This window comes from Lucilia cuprina, chromosome 2 (genome assembly GCF_022045245.1).
Source record: "Lucilia cuprina isolate Lc7/37 chromosome 2, ASM2204524v1, whole genome shotgun sequence".
Taxonomy (NCBI): domain Eukaryota; kingdom Metazoa; phylum Arthropoda; class Insecta; order Diptera; family Calliphoridae; genus Lucilia; species Lucilia cuprina.
In genome coordinates this window covers 12956946-12966474 of record NC_060950.1, presented here as the reverse complement: position 1 = coordinate 12966474, position 9529 = coordinate 12956946, and the positions used below count along the sequence as shown (strand labels likewise).

The following is a 9529-nucleotide window of genomic DNA, read 5'->3' as shown; positions in this document are numbered from 1 at the left end:
TCATGATTTTACTTAAATCCTTTTTACTCATAAGTTTTTTTTCAAAAAAGCTTTTTTTAAGTAACAACTTTTTTCATTTAAAGTTTTTCCGCGAAAAATATCATTACTGTATTCTATTAAAATGCTCTTTCAGTACAACTTTAAAATGTTAATTAATAAAAATTTATAAAAAACAAAATGAGGAATTTTTAATATAAGTTTTCTAACCGAAATGTTTTTTTTCACTCACAAGCTTTTTCGCTAAAAAGCTTTTAAACTCCTTTGGACAAATGTTAAGTCAATAGTTTCTGCTGCTTAGGTAACAGACTCTCAACTTTCTACCGACTGAAAATCATCAAGAGAGAATATATGTTTCAACATTTTTCACAAAAAAAAACATTCAAAAGCTGCTGAGAAAACGACCTTTACACTTTCTTCCGAGAAAAAGCTTTTAAAAGGGATCTTTAGAAGAAAATCTCTTTGATTTTAAGAATTTTAGCACATAGTGAAGTGAATGGAGAGTGTTACTGATTTGATCTGTTTGGAATGTCAACAAACGATTTTGAAAGTATTATAAATTTCTTTTTTTTAGATTAAATCGCAAAAAATCGAAAGCTTTTCTCATACACATTTACTTTCTTTGTCTTATCTCAAAAAAAAAAATATGTCATTGTCATTTAAGTATTCATTCAATCAAGCAGAACCTATATAGCTATATAAACATCATCATCATTATCGTTTCAAATAAAAGCTTTTTTTTCAACTCAACGTGGTATTATTATGATAAGATCTGTCAAATCTGTCTGTATATATACTATAGAAATAATTCAAATCGTATAAAAATTGTAATTAAGTTAAGAAACTTTTTAATTAAAAGAAACATTGTTTTCTGAAAAATCTAAGTTTTTTAGATTTTTTTAGATTTTTTTTCATTTGGACCAGCACTCTGGGGATGACCCCCCCTACTTATTTTAAGCATTGTGTTAGAACTAGGAAAATAGGTTGTGGGAAGTAGAATAGAGGGAGTAGTGTTTGTGGACATATAATTTAAATCTTCTTATATCGAAGTTGGCGGGGAATACCTGTGCAGGAAGTTTATTCCACAGTGCGGCTGTAGAATAAATTTTTCCTGCAATGTGTTGTACGGTCCACTGGCCAAACTACCACAAATGGTTGTGTTCTTGAAGAAAGACGGGCATCGGGAACATATTCCCAAATTTCAAAGGAACACCTTTCATTGTAGTATCGATAGAATAGTGAAAAATACCCCACGTTGCGACGGTGCTCCAGTGAATCAATAGAGTTTGATACCCTACTGTCACCGATAAGTACCTTCGCCCTCTCCTGTACGCGGTCGAATAGCTCCAAAATAGACTTCGAAGCTCCGACCCATACATGAGAGTTGTATTCCATTTTCGGTTGGATATAAGTGGTGTAAATAGTAAGAAGATCGGATAGAGTTCTTTACACCGTTTCAAAAAATCGAGACACTTTCTGATTCCTTAATATTTACACCACCCATATACATATATAGATGGAACAATAGTGTCTGAGTTATGTGTTAGAAAAGAATATTGAGTCTTAGTGGCTTTTAAATCGACTCTGTTAATACGACCCCATTCAGAGATTTTTATCAAGTCGTGATTAAGAGATTCATTCATATTGCGCCTCATTTGCCCCAATCTCTAGGGGGCTTCGCTATGAATGAATGAATAAGAATGACAGATACTGCTGTCATCCGCAAAAGAGTAGATAGATTTGAAAGTTTGACATAGAAGATAAGAAATAGGGTAGGGGAAAGAACAGAGCCTTGCGGTACCACTAAATTAATCTCAAACTCGTTTGATGAGATCCCATCTATAACAACTCGTATAGTGCGATCTCTGAAGAAACTCGAAATAAATCGAGAGAAGTTATTACTGACACTAAATGTAATTAGTTTTGATACAAGTGTACCATGCCACACTCTATCAAACGCCTTTGAAATATCTAGAGCCACCTCTCTCTTTTTAAGAATTGGCGTAACATTAGAAATCTTCCAGCATGCAGAAAATTTTCATTACAATTTCACAGTAATAAATTTTCAAATTGTATTTAATATTTTGCGTTTCACATTTCACGACTATTCGTCCATAGACAAACAGACAGATTTATCCGCACCTGTGGGTTTAACAAACGGCATGAACCCCCCTGGTCCAGTTTTGTCATTCATCGTTTAACAATAAAGTGAATTAACAATTAAGTATTTACGATTTTAAACAAGTACACACACACATACACACAAGCACATATGTATAATAAATATGTAGATTGTAACAATAAGTAAAATGTAGACCGCAAAAAGATAATGATGGTATTGGTGGAGTAAAGAATACGAAGAAGAAATGGGGGGGGGGGTGTTGAGGGGTAAATTAGAGGGATTTACCCTGAAAACAAAGGCTATATAAACAAAATATATGCGTCAACCTGAGTCTTGTCAATTGAAAGTATGTATTCATATATACATACACATACAAGTTGTCTGATGAATGGATGGCAGATGTATGGATCGTTGGATAGATGGATGGATGGATGGATGGATGGATGGCTGAATGAGCAACCTATGACAATAACAACTAAGTATAATGTACATATATATATATAATATGAAAACAAAAGCGGTCAATGTTGATATTGTTATTGTTGTTGTTATTACTTTATTATTTTCCAATAATTTATATTACTTTATTTAATACATATTGTTTAAATACAAGTGTTTTTTTTTTGTTTTGTTAAGAATATATTTAAAAAAAAATATATTGCGAAAAAATTAAAAACCACCTAACTATTTATACTCAAGTTTTTTTTTGTGGAAAAAATAATGCCAGTTTGAAATTTTTTTGAAATTTTTTAAACTAAAATTATCAGATTTTTTCTAAATTATAGCGCAAGCCATTAATTAATTCTCGAACATTTCTATATTCTTGAGAATTTTACGCGATTAAATATAAGACTTCACTTTAAAACAAGTATGAATGTATAGTCGCGCGTAGCCGACCATATGATACCCTACACCAGTCAGTACGTATGTTAAAAATGGGGATTATTTAAAAAAATAAAGCATTTGGTTTGTTTTTTAACTTTATTTCGAAATATTTTTACTTTTTTTTGGCAAAAAAAGAGGGCTCAAAGGGGAGTAGGGCAAAATATGGCCCTATCATTAAAAATGTTGGTAGGTGGAGTTAAGTCTTCTTCAATATTATTTATGTAGAATTTAAAAGTGTTATTAGTGTTTGTAAGTGAATTTTGACCTTTAAGTCATTTTCTGAAGGGGAGTTTGTATGGGGGATAGGGTCAAATGAAGCCCGATCATTACAAAAATCGGTAGTGTCATTTAAAGTTCTATAAAACTATGTTTTGTCGACTTTTGTTAACATAATAGATCATTTAAAGTAATTATAAGCCAAAAGGCCCTATTTGGGGGGTACGGTTGTATGGGGGCTAGTCGAAATAATGGACCGATTTTAACCACTTTCAATAGGCTTCGTCCTTGGGCCAAAAGTAGTATGTGTGCCAAATTTCATCCAATTATCTTGAAAATTGCGAGGTTTACATGGACAGCCAGAAGGACGGACGGACGGACGGACATAGCTTAATCGACTCAGAAAATGATTCTAAGCCGATTGGTATACTTTAAGGTGAGTATAGGACGAATATTTTTGTATGTTACAAACATCAGCACAAACCCAATATACCCTCCCCACTAAAGTGGTGTAGGGTATAAATACAAAATCGTGAGAATTTTTTGATTTTGTTCAAAAATGCTGTTAAATTTAAATTCCTTATTTTGAATCGCGAATATTTTTTTTAACAAAATTCTCAAGATTTTTGTTCATGATTGAATAAAAAAACAAAAGATTATTAATCTCGAATAATATATTAAAAATTTATCATTTTGTTAAAAAACTGTCATTAAATGATAAACCATTAGTTTATTTGCGAATATTTCTGAAGAAAATTTTAGAGATTTTTATCTTGCAATTGAATGAAGATTCAAAAGATTGGTTATTTCGACTTTCATAAATACTATAGCAAGAATTTCTTATTTTGTTCAAAAAATTCCATTAAGTGGTAAACCATAAGTTTATTCGCGAATATTTCCGAACAAAATTATAAGGATTTTTTTCACGATTAAATGAAAGAGCTATTTCCAATGATCGTGAAAGCGACGATCATGAATAAAATCTCATACACATAATTAGAGTGTAGAGCAAAAGGTAATTAAAACAAAGAGAAAATAATAATATTATCTTAAAGAATAAAGATTGCTTTCGAGATTATCGCGAAAACATTATTATTCTTTTAAAGAATAAAGAGTAATCTTAAGATTTTTCTATTTAGATTTAGGAATTGCATTCGTGAATATATATCGATCATGTCTTCTTTTATTATACAAACATTTTCCAATGTTCGTGAATAAAATCCTTAATACTTCTCATACATATAATGAGATAAAAACATTAAGTGAGAGTATAGAGCAAAAAGTAACTCTAACAGAGTGAAATACATAATCTTATCTTCAAAAATAAAGATTGCTCTCGAGATTATCGCGAAAACATTATTATTCTTTTAAAGAATAATAAGTAATCTTAAGATTTTTCTATTTAGATTTAGGAATTGAATTCGTGAATATATATCGATCATGTCTTCTTTTATTATACAAATATTTTCCAATGATCGTGAATAAAATCCTTAATACTTCTCATACATATAATGAGATGAAAACATTATGTGAGAGTGTAGAGCAAAAAGTAATTCAAACAGAGTGAAATAAATAATCTTATTTTGAAGAATAAAGATTGCTCTCGAGATTATCGCGAAAACATTATTATTCTTTTGAAGAATAAAGAGTAATCTCAAAGATTTTTCTATTTAGATTTAGCAATTACATTCGTGAATATATCTCGTATATTATTATTATCGTTCGATCATGTGTTTTTTATGATACAAAACTTTTTCAATGATCGTGAATAAAATTGTTAAAACTTCTCAGACTTTTAATGAGATAAAAATATTAGAGTGTAGAGTAAAAACTAATTCCAACGGAGAGAAAATAATTATATTCTTTTAAAGAATGAATAGTAAACTCAAGATTTTTTATTTAGATTAAGCAATTACATTCGTGAATATATCTCGAATATTATTATCGATCATGTCTTCTTAAAGATTGCTCACGAGATTATGCTCTTGAGCAAATGCAAAACCTTAAATATGAACTATATTCGCGAATATACTTTCGAATTTAATTATCGATCAATTATGCTCACACCCTTTTATTTTGTCAGAAACGCACATACAAAAAAATAATTGTTCACTGTGCAAAATTTTGCGGAATTTTTCAAAAGTTTTCATTCAATATATTTACAGATAAACAAAAAGCTCAACTGGTAATTTGAATACATAGTTATTTAAAGACAACTTACATCATTCATAGTTTGACGCTTTGTCCAGGCAGCAGCAGCAGCGGCAGCAGCCGGAGAATAAGAAGAATATTTGTTATTATTATTATTATTGGTGTTGGATGAATGTTGATTATTAAGATTCGATGTTGGTCGTCGAGAACGTAATGCCTGCATAGCACGTTGATGTTGCAATTGTTTGCGATAATGTTCATGTTCAATTTTATTCCATTTCTCATCGGAAAACTTATCATCATCATCGTCATCATTATTAGAGGTTGTTGATTCGTCCGATGTAATATCATCTTCATAATTATCGGTATCATCATAATCATCACCATTATTACCATTAGAGGTTTTCATTAATTGCGGAGCATGTCTTAAATGATAATTGTGTTGAGTAGGACGATAGCTATAAGATGCGGAGGAGGATGTTTTATATAGAGGTCTTAAGGGATTTGTATAACGTTTAACATTAGTTTTAGCATATGCCTGTATGGTGGGATATTTAGGGGATTTATTGATTTCCTTGTCATCATCATTATCATCTTCATAGGAATAATCATCTTCATTTGATGTAGTGGCATCAGTGTCAGTATTATCATTGCTATTGACATCCTCAATGTCAGTGTCTTCGTATTTAGCTGTCTCATCTAATGTTTGTTGTGGTTCTTTGCTTTTATTGGCCTTTTCGTTTTCATTGTCATTTTCGCTTTCATCATGTTCATCTAATGACAATGAAATACGTTTAATGTCTTCTTCCTTTGGTTGGTTATTGTGAGAGGTTGCCACCTCTGCATCATTGTACAAACGGTTATGAGGATTATTTGAGTATTGCATGCTTTTCCAATATTTATTTGTTCCTGCGCCAGTGTGTCTTAAATGTGGTGGTTGTGGTGGTGGTCCTTCGGTTGTCATAAGTCTAGGTGAAGGATTCATATAAGAACTTTCACGATCAAAATAACGTTGATATAGAGGTTGTTGATTGTTGTGGGTAAGATTTTGTTTCCTTATTTGAGGTTTTAAATGATGCAATTGTGGTTGTTGCTGTTGTTGTTGTTGGTTATGATGTTGAGAGTCTTGCGTGAGATGATGGTGTTGATGTCTTAAATGATGTTGTTGTTGTTGTTGCGTTGGCCATGTATTGTAGATGGGTTGTTTTGCCAAGCGTTGCTTAGCTAAATGATGTTCATGACGACGATGATGGTGGGGGGGTGTTGGTGTTGTTGAAGAAGTCATGGGTTCCCTTAAAGCTAACTGGATTTGTTGGTATCTTAAATTTCTATTGTGTAAAGATAAAGATTCTCGTTCTTGTTCTATGGCCTCATCGTCACCATCATAGTCTTCTTCATCATCAACATCATCATCATGTGCATTTTCTTTTTTCTGATTCTTTTGCTGTTGTCGTGGTTGTTGCTGTTGTTGTTGCTTTTGTTTCAATTGAAAATCTTTTTCAGCCATTAGTATGCGTTGTTTGTAGTGTTCCTGGTGTCTTAAGTTATGTGCTGGCTGTATCATTTCTATGACTTCACTAGAATGTTCCTCCTCATCCTCCGAATCCTCCTCCTCCTCTGTGTTATCAACATTATCATCATCATCATTAAAATCTGTTGACTTGAGTCTTTTGAAAGTGTTTTTATCATTAGTTTTATCTTTGTTTTGTTCAACTACTCCTCCTGTCCAGTTATTGCCTTCAGTGTTAAGCATGTTCTCACCTTTGGCGGTGGCATTATTATTGTTCGATTCTTTGGCTTTAACTACAGGACTTATGATCAATATTAAACAGCAGCTTACAAATATCATCAACATTAAATTCATTTTGCTAAAATGCCTTTTTCTTCGGCGTGGCATGCGATCTTCAGCAATATGGGGGCCATTTGAAGACCATGTGTTGTTGTTGTTGTTGCTATTGCCATGTGTGAAAATCATGTTGTTGTTATTATTATTAAAAATCTATTCGTTGTGTGATTAATTTTTTATTAATTTATTTTTAATTAAAAACAATTTATTATTTTTTTATTCTTTTTTAAATTCCTTTTTTTTAATTTTTTAAAATATTTTTTTTTTTAAATTTTTTAAAAAATTTTTTTTTTTTAAATTTATTATTTATTTGTTATTGAACACTTGTTTTTTCTGTATTTTTTTAATTTTCTTGTTATTTCTACAATTTTGAACGACAATTTGTCACTAATCCAAAGAAAAACACTTTAGGTGACACACTCTAGCTGACAGCTCTGTCACTAGTTATAACAACAACCAAAAACCACTGAACAAACAACAATTGCCAAATGGCAAAAGCGCACCTCTATTTAAAAATTTACACACTTGAGCGTTAAGCCTAAAAAAACGCCGACGTCTTACGTTAAGCTAAACAGCCAACACACTTTTTTTGATATTTTGAAGTTTTTTTAAAAAACAACTTTTTTTTAATAAAATGGCAAAAGATTTCCTCTATTGCTTAATTTTCTTACAAAAAAAAAAGAAACTCTTAAGAATTCTAAACACTTTGTTTAATATACAAATTTATGCATAAAATTCAATTTTAAATCAAATCAAAAAACAATTGTAACGCGCGCGCATTTGAAATTCAAGTTCATTCACAAAAAACCCACTAACACAACGAAAAAAAAGAATTAAGGTGTAAATTACAATATTTTCAATTAACCTTTAGTTTCCTCTTTTTCACACAAAAACACAAAAAAATTCTTCAAATTATTTAATTCTTTAACAATTTGTTTTGAACTCAATCAAAAATTAAGCAAAACATTCTTCTTCTTTATTCTGGTTTATTGGCATCTTGTGGATGCAATAAGTAAATAAATGCCAACGATAGAATGTTTATTTTTTATGAGAGAGAGTAACGTAGTACAAACAAAACAAATCCAACAAGAGAGCGTAGTGGTCACAACAAAGATTCATTGATTTTATTAATTCTTTTTTTGTACAAATTAATTTTCTTTTTATATGAAACAAAAATTTGTTTTCAATTACTTTTTCTTTACCGTCAAAACGTTTTGAACAGTTGAACGTCACGTTATAAACTGAAGCATACCGATACATAAAACCACAGCAGCAGCAGCAACAACAACACACTCTACTAAAAACACAAACGGAAACAATTTTTGTATTGTATTCATTCTCCCCATTACATTGTATACAAAACAACAAAAACACACACAATACACATACATACAGTAACTATGAAATGCACTTACATTTGCAACATATTGTTTTTGTATTTAAAAGCAACATGTTGCTACGCAACGCTATAAACAATAGAATCCACTAAAGGCCATCATCACACTAACAAATAACTTCCACACTCACCAAATCAAAACAAAAATCAGCTGTTTAAATAAAAAAAAAACAAATAAAATCAACAGCCCTGAACACCTAAACAAAACCAACAACAACAAATAACAAAACCATATTTTCCACAACTAAACAAGTTGTTTAACAAAAATGTTTATAAACTGCATTTTGTTTAGCAACATTGCAGTTTTCTTTACTTAATTACAGCATATACATCTATATGTAGTTGTTGTTGCTTGGTTGTCTTGTTTATTTAGATGCTAATTCACTCAGCTTTTTATTATAAATGAGATAATATTCTCTCTCTCTTTCTTCTACCCCTTCTACTGTCATCATTATTAAAGTTCTATGAAAAACAAGAGGCCTCAAACTAACCCCACTATGTAGTAATTAGTGGTGTAAGACGTTTGGAAGGCTAAAATGAGATCTATTCGAGATAAGATAATGTTAATAATAATGTACTAAATACTTATTTCTTTGGTTTTGTATGAGCTGTGCTTGTTCTTTGTTTTAACAAATAAATAAAAAATATGTAAATAAATAGTAAATATTTTTTATAAAATAATAAACTAACCCAGCAAAAACTAGGTAATGACTTTCCAGAACTGAACTGGAACTGAAGTAAAACAGAATTAGAACTGAACTAGAGCTGAACTAGAAATAGGAACTAGAAATAGGAACTATAACTGAAATAGAACTGAACTAGAACTGAACTAGTACTGAACTAGAACTGAACTAGAACTGAACTAGAACTGAACTAGAACTGAACTAGAACTGAATTAGAACTGAACTAGAACTGA

At 30.7% G+C, this 9529-nt stretch overlaps 1 protein-coding gene across 1 annotated transcript in view; it reads right to left on the bottom strand.

Annotated features, from left to right (window-relative positions):
- The window catches only part of LOC111683375 (putative uncharacterized protein DDB_G0271606), a 138634-nt gene extending 131203 nt beyond the window's left edge, over window positions 1-7431 (bottom strand). Inside the window, exon 1 of the mRNA XM_046956700.1 lies at window positions 5442-7431. Coding sequence (XP_046812656.1) covers window positions 5442-7346 — 1905 coding nt within the window. The 5' untranslated portion in view covers window positions 7347-7431. The remainder of the gene's footprint in view (window positions 1-5441) is intronic.
- Between the last annotated feature and the right edge of the window lie 2098 nt (window positions 7432-9529).